The sequence below is a fragment of the Pongo pygmaeus genome, chromosome 16 (assembly GCF_028885625.2).
Source record: "Pongo pygmaeus isolate AG05252 chromosome 16, NHGRI_mPonPyg2-v2.0_pri, whole genome shotgun sequence".
Lineage (NCBI taxonomy): Eukaryota > Metazoa > Chordata > Mammalia > Primates > Hominidae > Pongo > Pongo pygmaeus.
In genome coordinates, this window is record NC_072389.2 from 23,358,159 (window position 1) to 23,380,304 (window position 22,146).

The 22,146-nt window shown below is 48.4% G+C and overlaps 2 protein-coding genes, 2 non-coding genes and 2 pseudogenes across 8 annotated transcripts in view; 5 read left to right on the plus strand and 1 right to left on the minus strand.

The window, feature by feature from the left end:
- Positions 1–3,896: 3,896 nt before the first annotated feature.
- LOC129026641 (small nucleolar RNA SNORD115) lies at positions 3,897–3,977 on the plus strand. Its single transcript, XR_008497824.1, has one exon. It is a non-coding gene; the product is annotated as a small nucleolar RNA SNORD115 (small nucleolar RNA).
- Positions 3,978–5,990: 2,013 nt separating this feature from the next.
- Positions 5,991–6,058, plus strand: LOC129026606 (small nucleolar RNA SNORD115; annotated as a pseudogene).
- Positions 6,059–7,824: 1,766 nt separating this feature from the next.
- LOC129026607 (small nucleolar RNA SNORD115) lies at positions 7,825–7,902 on the plus strand. Its single transcript, XR_008497815.1, has one exon. It is a non-coding gene; the product is annotated as a small nucleolar RNA SNORD115 (small nucleolar RNA).
- A 1,233-nt stretch (positions 7,903–9,135) lies between these two features.
- LOC129026604 (small nucleolar RNA SNORD115) lies at positions 9,136–9,211 on the plus strand (annotated as a pseudogene).
- Positions 9,212–10,125: 914 nt separating this feature from the next.
- On the minus strand, positions 10,126–11,938 carry LOC129026608 (uncharacterized protein CSNK1G2-AS1). The gene is made up of 4 exons (XM_054473755.1): positions 11,701–11,938; positions 11,308–11,502; positions 10,866–10,986; positions 10,126–10,484 (listed from the first exon to the last, which is right to left on the minus strand). Exons 1-4 carry the CDS (start codon positions 11,936–11,938, stop codon positions 10,352–10,354), a joined length of 687 nt encoding a protein of 228 aa, XP_054329730.1. The 3' UTR covers positions 10,126–10,351.
- Positions 11,939–12,074: 136 nt separating this feature from the next.
- Positions 12,075–22,146, plus strand: part of LOC129026619 (zinc finger protein 705A-like) — a 65,164-nt gene continuing 55,092 nt past the window's right edge. Inside the window, exons 1-2 of one of the 5 annotated variants that reach the window (XM_054473761.2) lie at positions 12,076–12,180; positions 20,871–20,987. The gene's annotated coding sequence lies outside the window, so the exon portion shown is untranslated. Of the gene's footprint in view, positions 12,181–20,870; positions 20,988–22,146 lie in introns of all 5 variants that reach the window. The other 4 variants (XM_063653252.1, XM_054473763.2, XM_063653254.1 and 1 more) reach the window with 4 other exon arrangements.

Consider the following 22,146-nt stretch of genomic DNA (forward strand, 5'->3'; position numbering starts at 1 on the left):
GTTAGGAGTGAGAGGAAGACTACAGATTTTTTTTTAATTCAGATTCCAAAATTCTTTGAATTCTTTGATTGAATATATTATCCTCCACTCCCTATAAAAACAGAAAATGTGTATATGTATATACATACACACACATACACATGGGTCTATTAATTTGATTTTGGTAACGTTACATTACATATGTATACACATACGTGTGTGTATGTATATATATGGTTTAGGAAAAAAATGAAGTTACAATGCACTGAGAGAAACATATTTAATAAGGTAATTAATTCCCTAAAATAAACTGTGTGATTATGAAATTGGTTTATTAATGCAAATGATAATATTTATTATATTTTATTTTTTCCTGGCCTAAACAGTATTATTCACTAAAATAAATTTTAGAACATGGTAATTCTAATGACAGGGCCCAGTAACAGCTGTCTTATGGCCTTTATTTGCTATCAAATATAATACCCAAACAATGTTTAAACACCATCTTCACTGTCTTAGATTTTCTGCTTGAGTCTAGACCCATTAGTAATGTGAATTGTTTGAGTCCTGATGAACATGATCTGTTCTTGAGAGCTAAGCCAGGCTCTGCTGACTCAACCAAATATTACCTATTCACAAAGAAAGATACATCTTGACTCTTAAAATTTGTTTAAGGAGTCTGAAAATGTGTCAAATGGGATATCCACTTAAACAACTTGTCCACCTATAATTCAAAGGGATCTGTTTATCTTCCATTCATTCATGGAGACCTAGACGTGGAGACATATAAAGAACACAAGATTCCCAAAAAATGCAAGTGTCATTTCAAATTAAGAGATGTTTGCCAATTTCCCTCGGTTTATTTATTTTTTTACGTTTAAAATAATTTTTGATACCTTATATTTGCACATATTTATGGGGTAAGTGTGAAATTTTGTTACATGCATAGAATGTGCAATGATCCAGTCAGGATATTTAGGATTTCCATCATCTGAGTATGTATCACTTGTATGTGTTGGGTACATTTCAAGTCCTTTTTTCTGACTATTTTAAAAAATCCATATGTTTATTGCAGCACTATTCACAATAGCAAAGACTTGGAACCAACCCAAATGTCCATCAATGATAGACTGGATTAAGAAAATGTGGCACATATACACCATGGAATACTATGCAGCCATAAAAAAGGAAAAGTTCATGTCCTTTGTAGGGACATGGATCAAGCTGGAAACCATCACTCTAAGCAAACTATCGCAAGGACAAAAAACCAAACACTGCATGTTCTCACTCATAGGTGGGAATTGAACAATGAGAACACTTGGACACAGGGTGGGGAACATCACACACCAGGGGCTGCCGTGGGGTGGGGGGAGGGCGGAGGGATAGCATTAGGAGATATACCTAATGTAAATGACAAGTTAATGGGTGCAGCACACCAACATGGCACATGTATACATATGTAACAAACCTGCACGTTGTGCACATGTACCCTAGAACTTAAAGTATTAAATATGTGTGCATATATATATATATATACATATATATATATGTATATATATATATATATATAAAATAAGTCATGAGGGAGAGAAAATACTCTTAAGTTACTTGGACTAACCCATGAAGTAGGATAGTATAATTTGAAAAAGGACTTGGATTAGTTGTAAATGTATAATGTAATATCCAGCACAGCCACTAAAAATGATTTTGAAAAAAGCAGTATAATCAATATGCTAACAGAAGAAAAAGCAGAATCAGGCCAGACATGGTGACTCATGTCTGTAATCCCAGCACTTTGGGAGGCTGAGACAGGAAGATCACTTGAGCCCTGGAGTTCAAGTCTAGCCTGGCAACGAATAAGAGCCCATCTCTACCCCCAAAAAAAAGAAAAAGAAAAAGAAAGAAGAAAAAGCAGAATCTTTTTTTTTTTAGACGGAGTTTTCATCTTGTTGCCTGGGCTGGAGTGCAATGGCACGATTTCAGCTCACCACAACCTCCACCTCCCAGGTTCAAGCAATTCTCCTGCCTCAGCCTCCCGAGTAGCTGGGATTACAGGTGTGCGCCACCACGCCCGGCTAATTTTTTGTATGAAAAAGCAGAATCTTATACAATGCTCAATTAAAATCAGGGAGAGGAGAAAAAGAGTAGAAGACCAAAAAACTAACAAATTACAAGGTTGACAATTACTGAATATATTAATCTAAGTATATCAATAATCACTTTAGACATCGCTTAAAAGACAGAGATTGTCAATGGATTAAGAACAAGACCCAAATATACGTTGTCTATGAGAAATGTACTTTAAATAGCTGGGCATGGTGGTGTGCACCTGTAGTCCTTAGGAGGCCAAGGCGGAGTGTCACCTGAGCAGAGGATTTTGGGACTACAGTGAGCTATGATCATGCCACTGCACTCTAGCCTGGTTGACAGAATGAGACCTCATCTCTATAGAAAAAAGTAAGTAAATCTACTTTATAAAGGCACAAATATATTCACAGTAAAGGAATGGAGAAAGATATCACATGCTAACATTAATCAAAATAAAGTGAAATAGCCGTATTAATTTCAGACACAACCGACTTTAGAACAAGAAATATTATCAGAGATCAAAAGGGGCATTCCTTAATGATAAAGGGATCAGTTTTCTAAGAAGACATAACAATCCTTAATGTGTACGCACTGAACAACAGAGCATCAAAGTACATGAAGCTAAATCTGATAGAACTGCAAAGAGAAATAGATAAATTCACTCCTACAGTCGGAGGCATTGGCATCCCTCTATCAGAAATGGACAGGTTCAACAAGCAGAAAATCAGTAAGGGCATAACATGATCAATCATGATCAAAAACTTGATTCAACCAACTATATGTAACTGACATCTATGGACCACTTTACCCAACAACAGCAGATGACACATTTTCTCACACACACATGAAACATTCAGCAGAATAGACCACATTCTGGGCTAGAAAATGCACCTCAACAAATTTAAAAGAATAGAAATCATACGAAGTATGTTCTCAGACTACAATGGAATGAAAGTAAAAAAAATCACTAAAAAAAAAGATAGCTGAAAAACATGAAAATACTTGGAGGTTAAACAACAGACTCCGAAGTAACTGAAGGTGACAGAAATCTCAAGATAAATTTTTAAAATATTTCAAACTAAATGGAATTGAAAGCACAACTTATCAAAAATTTAGGAACACAACAAAGGCAGTGCCTACTGGGAAATTTATACCACTGAATGTACATTAAAAAGAACAAAGATCTAAATAAATAATTCTTCCCATTCGGAAGCTGGGGGAAAATTCAAATTAAATTCAAAGTAAGCAAGTAAAAGAAATAATAAAATACGAATACAATTCTGAGTGGCCTGATATCTGATTTCCGGAAGCTGAGTTTTATGCGGCTTTAGAAGTTTCATGTTATGAGTGTGAATTGGCAAGTGACCATGGCGATTGTTTCTGATATGGCCACCTCAATTACATAGAGAACGGATGATCAGTGGCATCATCCCAGTTCTGCATGACACCACGCCAGTGATTCTCTAAAGTCAAGAGACCTGTATATGTTGTCCTTCTTGTGTTTGGTGAATCTGTGGTCTATAGACTACATAATGGGCTATTTCTGGGGTAGTGACCATTTTGCTCCATTATGCATGAGCCATATAACTATGGGAAATAATGTTTTCCTTTTTGACACCTGGCCTAGTCCTCTCTTCTTAGATAAGAGCAAAGGAAGAGCACCATTTGGCCTGCTGCACCCAGGGCAATTTATACCATCCAGGTATCCAGCACTGAATATGTAGCAACTGCGATCCACCATAGAACATTCGTCTATCTCTGATAAGCATGCTAATATCTACGATACTGCCTTTGTGGGGAGATGACTCCACAGATTAACCCCCTGGCTTGGGTCAATATTGAGATGTTATATTGTCTTCAACAGGGAAGATGACATAAAAATTATGTTGAATAGGATTATGTGGAGACTTAACATAAGTGACTAACCTGAGACAAGAAGTTAGAAATCCTTGTTTCTTTTAGATGAATAATTTTGGAGCTTGAGGAAACGACACCGTTGTGGCGAACTTGCTTTGCCAAACCCTGTGTATGCATTTCTGGGTAAACAACACATTTTCATCCTTTAAGCATTGTTTCCATTATTTATAATTCCTAATAGTATGAGACGTTTGGGACTCATTCCTTGGTTCTTCTTCTCTCATTGTATCTTTCATTGTATCTTTCGGTGCTGCAATTTCAGAATTGCAAATTCATCAATGAATTAATGAACAGAGTGACTGCCTTCGTCACACATACATTCGAAATAGACCACTGGGCTAGTGATGATTCACTCTTAAGGCTATTATGTTTACTCATTTAAAAAATCTGAATCTCAGTATGAATTTTCTTCTCAGTGAGTGACTGACCTATCTGATATGATGCTATGACAAAATCTTTACTTTTTACCTGAATTTGATGGGATTGAAAGTTGAGAACATTTTAATTTATTTTCTGTTTCACTTGATTAATAGTGCCCAATCTAACATGCAATGTTCACTTGGGTACATATATACGACTACATCAAATTTTTTCTTATATTACCTTAAAAATTTTAAGATATTGTAATGGTATGGCCAGTTTACTCACTGGTAAACTTTTCATAACAGAAATATCATGCCAGTGGATACAAATACGTAACATAAGTAATTTGCTTTGCCCATGAAACAGAGAACTGAATAAGTTGATGGGTAAACTAGTATCTGAATTATAAACTCCAAATATCAAGTGACTTCATCATTTTCAGTATAATGAAAATACAGGCTGTGAATGCTTCCAATTGGTCCTGAAGGGCCTTTGAGGTGAGTAGGTTCACCAAAGCGGCGACATGTGTGTCCCAGTGTGCATTCTACTCCTCAGTAAGTGACTTGACATTCTTTATGGCTTCCTCATGATTAAAACAAGTCTTTTTATTGAAATTTTACTGAAATAATGATGAGACAATGTAATATTCTTTTCATTTACATATAAGAGTAGACACAGATTCACCTCCACATTTTTTTTTTTTTTTTGAGACGTAGTCTCGCTCGGTTGCCCAGGCTGGAGTGCAGTGGCACGATCTCAGCTCGTTGCAGCCTCTGCCTCCCAGGTTCAAGAGATTCTCCTGCCTCAGCCTCCTGAGTAGCTGGGATTACAGGCACATGCTACCATGCCTGGCTAATTTTTTTGTATTTTTAGTAGAGACGTGGTTTCATCATGTTGGTCAGGCTGTTCTTGAACTCCTGACCTTGTGATCTGCCCACCTCCGCCTCCCAAAGTGCTGGGATTACAGGCTTGAGCCCTCGCGCCTGGCCTTCACCTCTACCTATTATAATATTTTCATGTTATTCCATTTTGTGATGTTTGTGGGTTATTTGTTGCGGGTTCACAATATGAAAACCGGGCATTTTGGCCAAGATGCATGTAAATGAATACAACTCCATGTGCCCTGATAACTGATTTCTAGATCCTGAGATTCAAGTGGCTTCCAGCGTGTCTGTATTTTATGAAAGCTCATATACAGTAAACCGTGCCAATTGTTACTGATACAGCTTCCTTGAATATATAAAGCGATGATCAATGGGATGCTTTGTTTCTGCATAAAACCACTGAAGTGCTTCTCCAAAGCCAAGTGACCTGTATGATTTGTCCTTATTATATTTTGTGAACCAGTGGACTAAAACCTTTATAATGGGTCTTTTTTCAGTATTGTCAATATTGCTCAATTAACAAAAACCATGCATGACTCATATACACAGGTGAGGTGTAGTTCTCCCTTTGACATTTGCTCTACATCTGCCCCTTAGATGATGATATGGAAGAAGAGCACTCTTTGGCCTGCTGCGACTGGGACAGTTGACAGCACCCAGGTGTCCTGTAATGAAAATGCTCTTGACACCAATGCATCCTAGCGTCAGAGCTTCAGGAAGCCTTCTCAAGTGTGCATAGGGAGTACCATGTCTTTCATCAATAATGAAACCTTCTAATGTCTTGGTGAGAAATAATGCCTTAAAATTACACTCAATAGGATTATGCTAGACTCAGCCTGCCTAGATGAAAATGCTGGAACAGATAACAGTGACTTCTTATTTGCCTTCAAGGGGAATTTTATTTTGAACTTGAAATAACAAAATCTTTATGGGTAACTTGTTTGCCCAACTGTATCAGTGCGCCTATAAATGAACAGAAAATTCTCAGCCTATAAACTTGCAATTTCTAATAGTATCGTATATTCAGGTCTCATTCTTTGGCTTTTTCTCTTATTGTGTGTTTCAGTAAGACATGCTGCCAAGAGATGTGCCATTCTATTATAAAAGATTAGTAGCTTCCTTTACCGACGTGTATATTCTATCTAGAATATTGAGCTACAGAAGACTCCCACCTAAGGGAATTAGTTTTACACCTTCAGGTAATCTGAATTTCAATATGAGTTTTCCTTTATGATATAATCCTCATGACAAAATCTTTACTTTTTATCTGAACTTCATACAATTCAATATTGAAGATTTTTTAAATTCACTGTTACCTAGTCCAATATTTAATATACATTTGGCTGTAGATACATGTTGACTAGACAAAATTTTTTAATATTATTATTGTGGGGCTCTAACAGTGTTTCACTGTAACTGTGAGACCATGGTAATGGAAGAGACCCTGGTAACGGAGAGGAGAATGTGAGAATCAGTATGTACTTTGCCTATGAAACTTAAATATTTAGTAATTTGATCACCAAATTGATATCCAAATTTCAGTTCCTATCATGTGTAAATCAAAAAGTATCTGAGATTTAGAAGTTTATTTAGAAGTTGATTTTGCCAAGGTTAAGGACATGCTCAGAAGAAATAAACCCAAAATCACAGAAACTGTCTGGGATCTATGTCTCTCTCCAAAGACGATTTTGAGGGCTTCATTGTTGAAAGGGGAAAAGTGGGCTGGAGGGGAAAAAGGGAGGGTATGATAATCCATATGTTCCAAGACAAAAGGAGCAGGTAGGGGAATGGTCAATAATGCATTCATCTCACGCTCAGTAAATCAGCACCTTACATAAGATAAGGTGAACACAGAGTAGCTACCTGTGGAGATCTTTAACCTTTAATCTGTAGCTATCTGCTTAAGAACAAAAGGAAATTCTTGCATGACTCAGCTTTCAGCTTATTTTTTTTTTCTTTTGGCATAGTAAATTGGGGTCCCAAGTTTTTATTTTCCTTTCACACATGTGACCCCACTATTTTCAGAATAATGAAAGCACATGTTAGAAATGGTGACACTTATTCCTAATATGGACTTTGAAATGACTGGGTTCACAAATTTAGAATCATGGCTCTCACTGTGGGTTTTTATTTTCAATGAGTGACTGGCTTACTTGATGGAATTCTTTCAAAAAATGTTCACTTTTTACTGAAATTGTATTAAAATAATGTTGGAATATGTTCAGTCATGTTTACCATCTCTGTAGTATGATATATGATAATATGGCAGATTACTCAGTGTCAAAAGCCTGGCATACCTCGTCCTTATGATGTTGATGAGTCAGTGGTCTAGAGCCTTAGTAATATGTCTTTTTGTGGTAGTATGGACCAAATCTCTCCACCAAGAAATAGCCTGTGTAAGCCATATACACAGGAACAATTTATGTCTGATTTTGAACTATGGTCCCGTTCCTATGCCTGTAGATAAAGACTGCTGAGAAGAGCACCCTCTGGTGTTGCCACAGAGGCAAGTGCTACCACACAGGCATGGTGCAGTGAATTTAACTGATCCGTTGTTTAAGGATGCTATTCTGGTAAGGGTTTATAAGACAACGTAACTATATGTATAAAGAGTATCTTCAGGAGACGTAATAATGTAAAAATCATGTTCAATAGGATTAAGCTGAGGCTCAAAATAGTGCCAATCCTTGCAAGAAGGTGTGAGAAGTCATTAGATTTGGGGGATATGGGGTATTCCATTTTCAGCTTGGTAGGAAGAAACCCTTTGGGGAATCCTGCATCATTTGCCTCTATCTACTTCTAAAGGAACTTTTAAAATTCTTTTATCTTGTCTTTATTCTTAATACTCATACATTATTAGAGAGAATATCTTGGTTTATTTTTTCCTCATGGTGTGCTTCAGAATGTTCATCCAGCAAGAGGTGTGTCATTACATGAATTATATATATGAGTTCTGTCTTTTGTAATTAAAAAATTCCAAGTGGACCATTTGAATATTAAACATTGGCCTTCAAAATGATTACATTTACCTGTTCATACAAAATTAGTGAGCAATGGTCCATTCTTTCCAATGAGTGACTGGTCTAATGGGGTCCTCATTAAAACTCCTTTTTTTTTTTTTTTTTTTTTTTACCTGAGCGTACTTTGATTTAAAGATGAGACATTTGGTAATTCATTGCAATCAACTCTTTAGTGATTGCACAAATAGACCATCCATTTCTATTATTTTATTTTTTGAGTTGCTGTATATGGTGTTATGATGTTTGTGGATCATTGAGGCACTACTCACAACTAAAAGACTTTGGCAATTTTAGGGAATGGCTTGAGATTCAGCTATAGGTTAACCTTGATTGAAATTGAATACAATACAGGTAGTCTGAAATCTCATTTCCTTATCCTGAGTCTCACTCAGGTGTCATTAGATTTGTTATAAAGAAATGCATACACTATGTATGGTGCCAGTTGTTACTGATATGAAGAGGATAAGAAGCTTTTATTTCTGCAGGGAAATCATCCCTTACCAGGTCGTCAAAAGACATGATACCTATGTGCTCGGCCCTTACTATACACGGGGAATCAGTGGTTTACCACAGCTTAAGTAATGGGTCGTATTTGGAGTATCACACATCTCAGTCTTGTAGAAATTAGGAACAGCAATTAGGAGTCATGCACATATAAGAGATGTAATCCTACCCTTTGACTATAGCCTACTCTTGTCTTTTACAGAGAAGACTGTGGAGGAAGAAAACCTTTTACCCTATTGTTCAGGGAGAAACTGACACCACTCAACTGCCTGGCACTGAAAATGTGGCATCCAGTCCACTTTACCACCAGTGTTTAAGGAAACCATCTCTGGTAAGCATATTTGATCTTAGTGTGCATAGGCATATGAGTGCCATGGGCTGGGTCAATGATGAGATGTTACCTTGAAGAGAAGTGATGACATAAAAATTAAGCTCAGTTGGATTATGCTGAGGCCCAGCCTAGGTGACAATTGTGAGACAAGAAGTTTGGATTTCTTAGTTTCCTTCCATTGGGGATTTTATTTTGGGATTCTGGCAATGGAATCTTTCTGTGAAACTTGTTTTGCACACTTCTATCTGTGTGCTTCTAAGTAAACTATAAATTCTGATTCTTTAAGTGCTATTTAAGTTTCCTACAATTCCTAATTTTCTTGAATATTTGGCACTAAGACCCTTGCTCTTTTTCTCTCACTGGATGATTTAGTAAGTCCTACTGGCACTATTCTATTGAGTGGAGGTGAGAGGCTGCCTTTGCTGACTGAAAAATTCCAAATAGATAATTGAACTAGTGAAGACTGAGCTCTATAATAATTAGATTATTCATTCAGACAACATGAATATCATGATAGGGTTTTCTTCTCAATGATTGACTGACACATGTGATGCAATCCTCATGAGAAAATCCTTACTTTTTTCCTATGATTGATTGTTTTCAGGGTTGAGAAATATGATACATTGGAATTTTGCTCAATGCGCTACAGTTATCATGGTCTAAATATATAGACAAAATTTCCTGTAATGTTAGTATAATATTTTAACAGTGCTAGGATATGTTTTGATCATTGATGAATCTTTATGACTGAAGGGTCCTTGCAATTGGGGTAAAAATGTGAGTTTCAATAATATGTGTTTGCCCATGAAACTTGAAATTAGATAAACTGATGAGCAATCTGGTGCCTGACTTTTCTTTCCCAAGTACATTTGGCTTCGTTTTCATTGTGATGAAAGTGTGTGCTGTGAATAATGCCAATGGTAAATAAGAACTTTATGGACACTTATGTGAATGACAGTCGGGGCCATTCCTTCAGGCAACATGATTGTTATTATGCATTTTTCTTCTCAATGAGTGACTAGCATACTTGACAGGATCTACAATAGGGAAACTTTATTTTTTACTAAAATTGCATTGATATAATGTTGACAAGTTTTGTGATTATTGGTATCATCTGTAAGATGTGATACTCATTTGGTCTAAATATAGAAGTTAACATATTAACCTGGGCAGCTCCCCAGGACCAAACCCTCTCGCCTGGGGCTCCCCAGGGAATTAGGCTGAACCCCGCTGTGCCCTTCACTCTGCACCCCTCGTGGGGATCATCACAGAGGCAGGAGCTGGCAACCGAGGTGACTGCCTTCGGGTGGAGGGAAACCGGGGCGGGACGTCGCCCCGCGGCTCCCACACGATGAGCGGAAAAGGCACTCCAGTCTGGGTGGCAGAGCGAGACTCCGTCTGAAAAAAAAAAAAACAAAAAAAGGCAATGTAGAAACGCAGCCCACCCAGGTTTTCCACGGCTGTTCATGGTTACGCTTCTGGAAGGACCCGTGTCCTCTCAGATGCAGCAGGATTCCGATGGGAGCCACCCCGGGTCCCACTAGCCCCCGGGACCTGCCGTGGGAGCTTTCTTTCCTGGTGGGGTGCCTGACTCTGCCTGCATGCTCCCCCCGCTGTCTGTGGCACCACTTGAGGCCGGGGACCCCTGCCCCCCTGGCAAGACCAGGTCACCTCTGCCCCCGGGCCAGGGTGCAGGAACCAGAGCTGAGGCTGCTCAGGTGGAGCAGGGTTGCTATGGGGGCCTGTGCGCCGTGGGGGCCTGGGTGGGGGTGTTCTCACTTCCCCCAGAGTCTCGAAGGCCGTCTTTGTGATGGATTTGATGCACATGTGTCCACTTTGCTTTTGTTGATGGCATCTGAGGCTCTGGAGTCCATGGCAGCCTTGCCTCCGTTTGCATAATCTGAATTTTGGGAAAATTGCCCTTATGTGAACTAGTTGCAGGGACAGTGCCCTCCGCCAAGGCTGCCGGTGTGTCCGGTGCTGGGTGAGTGCCAGCTTTTCCCTGGTCAGCTCTGCCCGTGGCCCTCACCTGTGGTCTGTGCCATCACCAGGGCGAGGCTGACCTGTAGGACGGGGTCCCTGAGCAGCCTCGCCATCCCCCCATCCCCCCAACAGGGTCTGGTCCCAGCTACCATTGTGCAGCCTTGCCGCCTTCCCCCCAGTCAGGGTCCGGTCCTGGCCGCTGTGCCGCGTTCGCTCGTGGCCCTCCTGTGTTCTTTACCTGGATCCTTGCCTTTGCTGATGGCGACCTGTGACGGCTCAGCTGCGTTCTCGGAGGCCGGCTCTCCTCGTGGGCGTCTCTGGTGCAGTCGGCGTGGTGAGGTTGGCTTCTGCCGTGGACGGGGCCTTCTCGTGGTGATGACAGTCGCCCTTGGTCTGATGTCTGCAGTGCTCTGAGGACCGGCCCCGCCCGTCCCTGGCGTTCACTCCTCAGCTTCCTCCCATGGGGTGGGCGGCTTCCCTCCTCTCCCTGATTTGTGGGGTGTTTCTCTTTTGCACCTGATGCGTTAAACCCATTACCGGCCTATGTCAGCCTGAGGTTGGTTTGTCCTGGCCGCGGCAGCTCCTGCGCCCCTCCATTGTGGAGGGCGCCCTTCCGTCTGCCCTGCGTCACTGGGCTGGGCCTGGCCCCGCTCTGCTGTGGCCCTGGGACTGGAAGTATGTGCTGCCCTGGTGTCCGGGGGCTCGTGGGTCCTGGGGCACTGCAACCCCTCATTCTCTTTCCTTGGGGTGCAGATGAATTGCGGTGGCAGGGAACCGAGCCCACAGTGGCCAGCCCCTGCGGCCCCAGGTCGGAGGGCAGGGCCGGCCTGGACAGAGCTGCCCAGAAGGGTCTGCGGCTGGGTCCACATGAGTCTAGGTGCCTCTGAGGGCACTGGGACGGGAGTGGCCTGCACCTGCCCAGCCCAGTGAGGTCCCTGGCCTCCCTTCAGCTTTGCCCTGGGCTCTGGGCTGAAGGCTGTGTGGTGATGTCAGCCCAGGGACTGTGACATCACTCAGTGGAGACAGTCAGAGAAGGGGGCTCGCGGGGCCCTCCCCAGGGAACTGGCCCTGGGCCCAGACCAGATGGAGCACCCCGAGAAGAACAGGGCAGGTAGCGACCTGAGGCCAGGGCTGGGGAAGGGGATGGGAGCTGACGGGGAGAGAGCAGCCCCTTGTGGGGATGGCTGCAATCCCCTCGTTGGCTCCCGGGAGCCTCCTTGGCGTGTGACCTGGAGCCGGCACTCGCCCCTTGGGACGGAATCGTGGCTGCGTGGGTTGGGTGGAGGCTGGGTGGGGATCAGCATCCCTTCGTCCCTCCCTGGGATCGTTGCTTTTCGCTGTGGCCCTCAGGCGTGGCAGGGCAGGCCCCCAACCCCCAGGCCTGCGTGGGCATGGTGGGTGCCCAGCCTTCACGTCCCCTCTTCCTTCCAGGCCCCGGCCTTGTCTGGCTTCCGTTGGGCACCCCCTGGGGTTCGGAGAGCCCCAGAAGAGGCCGGGCTCTTCCTCCTTGGTGATGGATGGGTGCTGGGCCCTGACCGAGTGGTGACCGCCTCCAGGGAGTGGTCTGCGCCCTCAGAAGCTGCTGAGTCTTGGGGTGGCGGCCCTTGTTTGTGGGGGCAGGGGGAGCTGGGCACCCGCCCTGTGCCCACGGAACACAGCCCAGGGTGGTGGCCCTGCCTGTCCTCTGACTGCACTCCTGCTGCTGCTGCTGCTGTGAGGGCCTCAGGCGCAGGCGGTGACCGTCGGGGCCACTCCTGAGGTGGGGGACGTGGGCTGGCGGCCACCGTGGGCAGCAGGTGTGCAAGCAGCGCTCCCGTTTTCCACTGGGCTGCCCTCCACCGGCTGCGGGTCAGCGTCCCCCACTGAGGCTCAGGCTGAGGCGAGGCTCCGCAGGGCGGGGGCAGCGCCCAGGGCAGGGGCTTCTCCGTCCATGTCAGGCTTAGGGTGGGTGTGGCTGGGCCCTCCCTCTGCTGTCCGCCCACGACCCCCTCAGAGGGGCTGTCGTGAGATGCTTGGAGGCGCGATCCAGCCCTGAGTGTGCAGGGAGTGCTCAGTGGACCGCCGTGCCACTGCTGTCACCAGAGGAGGCTGCTGCCCAGTCCCGGGCTCCATCTGCAAAGCCGGGTGTGCATCTGTGTGGCTCAGCTCTGCAGGGCACAGTGGGGTTTGCTCCCGGCCCTGAGGCCGGGCACAGGGAGGCCAGTGCTCATCCCGGGGGCCAGAGAGAAAGTAGCAGCCCCAGCCTGCCTGGGCCACAACACCCAAGACCACTGTATCAGAACAGACGCCAGTGGGGCAGCCTGCTCGGTGGCCAGGTGGAGCGGAGTCGGCACACAGCCCGGGCCGGCCTTCACCCCAGCTCCCAATGGCGTTGGGTCCCTGAGTGCAGGGCCTACCCCGTTCTCATCCTCCTGCCTCCAGGTCATGGGGCAAGGGTGCCGAGAGCCCCTGTGGGAGCCAGGACCTGAGAGGTGACGGTCACCACCCAGACGAGGGGATGGGGGTCGCACAGGGAGGCTTCCAGGGGGATGCCAGGAGCAGTGGGGCCCTAGACCCAGCAGTGGGTAGACCCAGCAGGGCAGCGCTCACATCACAGGTTCTAGGGGATGGGGCTTGTCATCTGTGCAGGTGCAGCCGGGATGGGGATTTGGTGCTTTTTGCTCTGCAAAAGCCGGAATGCACGTAGCTGAGCCAAGATCAGAAAGCATGGTGGCTCATGCCTGTGGTCCCAGCTACCTGGGAGGATGAGGCGGGAAAATTGCTTGAACTCGGGAGGCAGAGGTTGTAATGAGCCGAGATCGCGCCACTGCACTCCAGCCTGGGTGATGGAGCTAGATCCTGTTTCAAAAAACAGAAAGAAGACCACACGTCCTAGCCGGCGAGGCCACTCTGTACTCAGGCCCGGCAGCTGTGGCTGCAGCACAGGCGCTCACCCTGCGGCATTGGCCCCTTCAGTGGTTGGTGTTGACCCTCCACGGGGGGGCTGGGTTGGGTGTGTTCAGTCCCATCTGGGTGGACTGAGTATTGGGGATGGGAGAGTGTTTAAGGAGGTGGCTGTTACAGACTCCAGCATCGGGACACGGGGCCGTGGGTCATGCCCGCATCCGTGGGGGCTGTGAGACAGCCATCCAGAAGCTTCTGCCTCCGGGCCAGGAGGACACCCCGGAGAGCCCCAGGAGGCTCGTTCTGGAATTTAGGGCTCAGCCTCGATGAACCTGACCAGGCGGCGGTTGATGGGTTAATTCATTTCATCAATCACACATCACTCATGGTTTCTTAGCAGAAGGAACTGACCAAGCCAATCAATGGCTCACCTGGAAGAGAGAAGGAGGGAGAAGGTGGGGATTCTGCAGAGGGAAGGCTGGTGGTGGCGCCCACCTTCGACGGTCGCGCCCTGATGCTGCATGGCTTAAACGGTGCCACCCGGAGATTGGTGGGTGGGATTGGGCCTCTGGGGGCCCCCGGCTGTGGAGAGGGCAAGGCAGGGATGCCTAGAAAGAAAAGCAACCTGGACGCAGGCCCCACCTCCCTCCAGGCAGCCCCACAGGCTAGAGCGCCACCGTGTCAGGAGGGATAGCCTAGATGGAGAGCAGGCGAGTGGCCCTGTGCCCAGGAGTGTGCCTTGCCCAGCCTGGAGGCCCGCAAGGATGAGAAGCAGTGTGTGCCCAGGATGTCACATGGGCACCACAGACAAAAGTGGAGCCGGGGGAGAGAAGTACCGGGATGCACCAGGCACTCGTGCAAACCAAGTGCTGAGCAGAGAGCAGCCTGGGAGAGAAGGGGGCTGCCCCGAGCGGCTTGGGTGGCCGGGCCTGTGGGAGACCTTGGGTTTGCTGTTAGGAGGAACAGTGAGCGCAGGCCTCTGTCTCCACTTCATGTTTGTCCTCACTGAGGGAGCCGAGCAGATGCCTTTGCCCCTGCAGGTCCCCCACGTCCTCTCGCCCAGGGCGCGCCCCACAGGCCAGGCCACTTTCACAGCTCACCACACAGGCAGAGACTGGAGGGTGCGCAGGACCCCAGGTGACTGCAGACGTGGGCATAGAGGGGGCTCTGAGGGTGTCTGGCCGCATCCGAGCAGCTGCCAGATCTCCCCTGGAAACACCGGGGTGTGTGCTCGGTGGGCGCTGTGTGTGTGGGGTGGGCGCTTGGCGGGCGCTGTGTGTGTGGAATGTGTGCTCGGCAGGCGCCGTGTTTGTGGGGTGGGCGCTCGGCGGGCGCCGTGTGTGTGGGGTGGGCGCTTCGCGGGCGCTGTGTGTGGCACGACCACTGCTTAGGGCCCCCTGGAGCTGCGGGGCACACGGCAGAGCCAGCCTCATGTCACCACGTGCTTCCCCCATGTGCAGGGAGGGGTTGGAGGTGTGCGCTTGTCTTGTCCGGAAGCCAGGTGTTGGAACGCATCCTGACGACGGCGCTGCCCACATCCTAATGGGACACCTGAGGGACATCGGTGGCTGAGTAAGGGGCTTCTCCCGAGCGGGTCTGGAGGCCGTGGAAGCGCAGCGCAGCCTCATAGGGCACCTGCCTACCCTGCCTGGAATTGAGGGGCAATTGGGACTCCCACTGCCCCCACCAAAGCCTGTGCACCTGATGTCTGTTCAGAGCACGGCTTCCTCCTCGGTGGTCCGCAGAGGCCGCTGGGCCTCGCATGGTCCTTTTTGGGCACCGAGTGTGTATGTTGGGGGAACAGGAGCCCGGCAGGGCCGTCTTGCAGGGCTCAGCAGTGGGGGCCGTGGGGTTGGTGCACCAGGGCAGGAGAGCTGCCCGGCTCCTGCCAGGTGTCGAGAGGGCCTCAGCTCTCCCAGGCACTGTCCCCCATCCCCCTGCCCCCCCATCCAGGGCCGCAGCTGCTCAGCTCTCCCAGGCACCGTCCCCTGTCCCCCCGTCTCCCCATCTCCCCATCCCCCCGTCCAGGGCTGCAGCAGCTCAGCTCTCCCAGGCACTGTCCCCCGTCCCCCCGTCCAGGGCCGCAGCAGCTCAGCTCTCCCAGGCACTGTCCCCCGTCCCCCGTCCCCCCATCCAGGGCCGCAGCAGCCCAGCTCTCCCAGGCACTGTCCTCCGTTCCCCCGTCCAGGCACTGTCCCCCCATCCCCCTGTCCCCCGTCCAGGCACTGTCCCCCGTCCCCCCCGCCCCTGTCCAGGGCCACAGCAGCTGGTATTGAGTGTGAGTATGAGCTTTGGCTCTGGGTCCTGAGCGTCCCCTCCACAAGTTCCCCACGTGGCTTCCCGGTCTGCATCTCCCAGGGTGCGAGTCGGTTTTTGTATTAATAACTGAGGTGTGACACTCGGGCTGTACCCGCTAGCTGTGTAACTCATGCAGCTCAGTGCCTTTAGCTCATCGTGAGGCCGTGTCTCTGTCCGTGCCGTCTAATAGAGGATATTTTCACCCTCACAGCGAGAAGGGATGGATTTGTTTTCCTCGTGAAGTCGGTGACATTTGCTTTTCAGGTTCTGCTTGGTGGCCTCCAGCCTCTTGTCCTCAACGAGGGTTTTGGCAGCTCCCTCTCCGTGGCCTGTGAGTGTCCCCACTCCCTTGTGTGGAAAAGGGCCGGAGCTCTGGGGCTCACAGAGAGGGTGGGCGTGATGTCTTTTTCCTGACGTGGCATCGGGGTGTCTTACCTGCCTGGACACCTGGCTGCGCAGGGTAGCACGGACCCTACAGGCTGCGGCTCAGCCCCCAGCACCCGCCCCACCTTTAATGCTCGGCCCCCAGCACCGGCCCCACCTTTAGCGCCACCCTGGGTCCCCCAGCACCCGCCCCACCTTTAGCGCCACCCTGGGTCCCCCAGCACCCGCCCCACCTTTAGCGCCACCCTGGGTCCCCCAGCACCCGCCCCACCTTTAGCGCCACCCTGGGTCCCCCAGCACCCGCCCCACCTTTAGCGCCACCCTGGGTCCCCACATCCCTGGCTACACACTGTGGCTCCCACAACCCCCTGTTTGGGTTCAGGGTCCTCCCGCAGGACTCTCGGAACTGGGGAGTGAGAGTTTGTTCCCTGCTGTTGTAAAGGGCATAACCTGGGGGAAGCCAGGCGGGCAGAAGCCCCCACCCATGTCCAGGGCCCCATGTAGGGTCCGGAGCTTCCCTGCCCTCCCTGGTGCCAGTCCTGACCCTACCATAGCCGAGTGTCTGCGTCGGCACAGGGGCGTGTAGGAAGAAAAGGCGTCCTACTGCTTAGGAGATAGGTACGTCCGGGACCCGGGGCCTTCTCCCCCTCAGTCCACAGGGAAGGTCCCCCGGATGGCGCCTGCCCCTTCCCCCTCCCTACCCAGCTTCTGCATGCACTCCCCGGAGATGGTCCACACGTCCCGCCGCTTTCTGGCAGGGGAGAGCTGAGGCCTGTGTCTCCAGGACGCTGCCTCTCGGGCAGTCTCCAGCCCTCGTGGAGAAAGGCAGGCAGTGTGGCGCGAGCAGGCTGGCCTCAGGCGGGGCCTCTGGGCAGTGTCCCCTCGGGATGTTTGCCGTGCTGGATCTCACACCTGGCTCTGACACGCTGCTGTGTCCCCCGTGTGCCTGCGCCTGGGGTCTCCGTGTGTGTGTCTGTGTACACGCATGTGATTTTGCTTTCTTGTGGGATGGAAAATCTAACAGTAGTCAGGGCGTGGTCGCTCACACCGGTAATCCCAGCACTTTGGGAGGCTAAGGTAGGTGGATCACTTGAGGTCGGGAGTTTGAGACCAGCCTGGCCAACGTGGCGAAACCTTGTCCCTACCAGAAATATCAAAAATTAGCCGGGCATGGTGGCACATGCCTCTAATCACAGCTACCTGGGAGGCTGAGGTAGGAGAATCACTTGAATCCGGGAGGCGGAGGCTGCAGTAAGCCGAGATCGCGCCACTACACTCCAGCCTGGGTGACAGAGCGAGACTGTCTCAAAACAAAACAAAACAAAATGCAGGCACGGACATTTCAGCGCCCCCTTCCTGTGGATGCTGAGAGGGTTTCCAGAAGAAGGAGAATGTCCCCGTGCTGGTGGCTCATCCAGGTGTGCGGCGGGGCGTGGGCAGAGGAGAGGCGCCGGGCTCCAGTTTTCTCTCCTGTGGATGCGTCGCCCCCCCCCACGGTGGTCCTCTGCGGAAGTCCCCCTGTCCGTCCCGTTGGCAGCCGCAGTGGAAGGACAGATGGATGGACGGGCTGTGACCGGGACAGCCCAGCGTGACTCCAGCCCTGGCGGTCGCGGTTGTGGCATTCTCGCTGTCGGGGGGCTGTTCCCGTGGCTCTCGTGGCTGTGGAGGGGCGTGCATGGGGCGGTCCCTGTGGCCAGAACCTGGCGGTGGCGGGTGGAGGACTTGAGCCCGGCTCAGCGGTCAGAGCTGCTGCTTGTTCCCCCACACAGAGGCGTTGGGTGGAGCTGCCTCAGGTATCCCTCCTGGCTGGGGTGCGTGCGTCACCCCGAGTCCAGCCCATGCTGAGGAGCCTCGCAGGCAGGGCCCAGCAGCCTATGCTCCAGGCCATTGCTGTCCGTTTCTCCAGAAGGCCCTGCTGGTGGGTGGTCCCAGGAGCGGGGCCTCAGTGGGGGATCCCAGGACAGTGGAGCCTGGGAGGGGCCCCAGTGTTGAGGCGTGGAGGTGCTGTCTGGAACTAGGAGGTGCCCGCGAAGCGGCACGGCGCCCAGTCCCTGTGCTGGAAGAGAGATGAGCTGCGGTGGGGGGTGGGGGACTACGTCTCACAGATCCCTCACCCAGGGCACATGAGGAGATTCCTCCCCCAAAACGCCCAGGAAGGAAGTTAAATTTTAATATGGGTCTGGTTTAGAGAAACTAGGTTAGCCATGAGTGGGTGTTTCTGGATGCTTGGCAGTAAGGAGGGTCGGTAGCTCCAGAAATCCGCTGGCCGCTAAGCAGGGGTGAGGGGCACCGACTGCCGTCCCTTCTTCAGCCACGGCCACTCGGCCACATCAGTGTCTCCGGCCACCTCCCTCGTGTCCAGCATCAACACAGCACTGCACCCCTGACCCAGTCCAGTGGAGAAAACTGGCATCCAAAAATAAACCAGGAGTCAGCCAAAAAATGCGAATTAAAAGCACACCCCGGCCAGGCGCGGTGGCTCACGCCTGTAATCCCAACACTTTGGGAGGCCGAGGCAGGCGGATCACCTGGGGTCAGGAGTTCAAGACCATCCTGGTCAAGATGGTGAAACCCCGTGTCTGCTAAAAATACAAAAATTAGCCAGATGTGGTGGCGGGTGCCTGTAGTCCCAGCTACTCGGGAGGCTGAAGCAGAGAATTGCATGAACCTGGGAGGCAGAGGTTGCAGTGAGCCAAGATCATGCCACTGCACTCCAGCCTGGGCAAAAGAGTGAGACTCTGTCAACAACAACAACAAGAAAAGCACACCCCCAGCATGGCTGTGCCCAGAAACACAGAAGTGGGGTCACCACAGCTCACACCTATAATCCCAGCACTTTGGGAGGCCGAGGAGGGAGGATTGTTTGAGCCCAGGAGTTCGAGACCAGCCTAGGCAACATAGCAAGATCCCATCTCTACCAAAAAAAAAAAAAAAAAATAGCCAGACATGGGGGTCTCCTGTGGTCCCAGCTACTCAGGAGGCTGAGGCAAGAGGATTGCTTGAGCCTGAGAGATAAGTTACAGTGAGCTGAGATCGTACCACTGTGCTCCAGCCTGGGCAACAGAGCCAGACCCTGTCTCAAAACAAAAACAAAAGCTCACAGAAGCGCTGGGGTGGGTGTGTAGGAGTCAGACCCCTGGGAGTGGCAGGTGGAGGATGACTCGGTGCAGCCACTGTGGAGACGGCCTGGCGGCTCCTCAAAGACACACACAGAGCTCCCATCCGACCCAGCAAGACCACTCCCAGCTACGTACCCAGGTGGAGTGGAAACCCATGGCCGCGCAGAAGCCCGTGTGTGCAAACACAGCTGCAGACTCCAGCAGCCAGACGGTGGCTACAGCCCAGATGGCCGTCAGCAGAGGAGACGTAGCGCGGCCCTCCGTGCACTGGAACACAACCCAGCCACGAAAAGGAAGAAGCTCTGACTCAGGCCACGGCGTGGACGCACCTTGAGGACGCCAGGCTCAATGAGACACGCCAGACACAGAGGACATGCCGTGTGTGATCCCATTTCTATGAAATGTCCAGGGCATGCCCGGCCACAGAGACAGGGAGTTACATGGTGGTTTATTATATATTTTTCATGAAAATAAAATATACAATACTCAAAAAAAAAAGTTAACATATTAACTTCTAATTTATGTATGTCAGGTTGCTATGTTTTTACAATGTTTGTGGCTTATTGATGATGACTCACAACATAAAGACTATGGCATTATGGCTACATGTTCTAATTCTGATATATACATATCCCATCATTCATTAAATTAAATACAAGTATGAGTAGTATGATGTCTGTTTTCTAAAATCTGAGTTTCACCTGGCTCCAGTATGATCATTATATGATGGAGTGCAAGCAACATGTTCATGCCAATTGTTATTGATATGGCTTCCTTGAATATGTAAACAAGACTGATCAATTGAAGGTCTTATTTCTGCATTAAACTACCTGAGATATTATCCAAATTCAAGATGGCTTCCTTGAATATGTAAACAAGAGTGAGCAATTGAAGGTCTTATTTCTGCATTAAACTACCTGAGATATTATCCAAATTCAAGAGAACTGTATAGTTAGTGTTTATTCTGTTTGATGAATAAATGGCCTATAGCCTATCTAATGGATCACTTTTTCCAGTACTAATCATATCTCTTCGTTAAGAAATAGCATGCATAAGCCATATATGCAGGAAGTAATATCTGTCATCTTGATCTACGGTCTTATCCTCCTCCGCTTAGATAGGGATGATTGAGGAAGAGTACTCTTTGGCTTGTTGGCACCAGCACAGCTGACACACCCAGATATCTGTTTGGTCTCCTGTGAACTTTCAACCAAGATTTAAGGATGCCACTCTGGTAGGTGTTTTCAGACAAAGTGAATATATGATTGTGGAGTTCCATGGCTTGTTTCAACAATGAGACCTTATGTTGTCTTGAGGACATGAGACGACATGAAAACTAGACTTGCTGGCCCATATCTTTTCTGGGGTATTCTAGTTTGAGCTTAAGATAAAGAAATATATTTGGGATATAGTGTCTCTCACCTGTTTCTATTAGCTTCTAGAAGACCACTTGTCAATTCTTTCCTCATGATTTAGTGGAAAATATTTTGGCAGTTCCTCAAAAAGTTAAAGATAAAATGACCATATAACCCAACAATTCTGCCCCAAAGTACACACTCGAAGGAATTGAATACAAATGTTCAAATGAATACATGTACGTGAATGTTCATAGCAGCACTATTCACTGGCTGGAGTTCCAGACCAGCCTGGCCAACGTGGCGAGACCCTGTCTCTACTAAAAATAGAAAAATTAGCTGGGCATGGTTTCTCACACTTGTAGTCCCAGCTACTCAGGAGGCTGAGGCACAAGAATCACTTGAACCCAGGAAGCAGAGGCTGCAGTGAGCTGAGGTCACACCACTGCACTCCAGCAAGGGTGACAAAGTGAGATTCTGTCTCAAAAAAAAAAAAAAAGTAAAGGAAGGTATGATGACAATGTCACACAAAACAGTGAATACCAATAAAAAGATAGAAATTATTAAAAAGAACCAAATGAAAATTCTGGAGTTCAAAAGTACAATAACTAAAATTTTAAAATTTATTAGAAGGGCTCAATAGTAGATTTGAACTGGCAGAAGAAACAAGAAGTAAACTTGAAGATAGAACAATAGAGATTATGTTCAAAAGAACAGAAAACATAAAGAATAAAGAAAAACAAAGAGAGTCTCAGAGAATGTGGAACATCATTAAGCATACAAGCATACACATATGGGAGTACCAGACAGGCAGGGGAGATACAAACGATCAGAAAAAATATTCAAAGAAATAATGGCTGAAAACTTCCCATATTTGTGGAAAAACAATAACCTACATATCCAGGAAGCTCAATGAATTCCAATGAGTAAATGCAGAGATTGACGAATGGAAACATCACAGTAAGATTTCTGAAAGTCAAAAACAAGAAGAAAGTCTTGAAAGCAGTGTGAGAAAAATGATTTGTTATTTACAAGGGA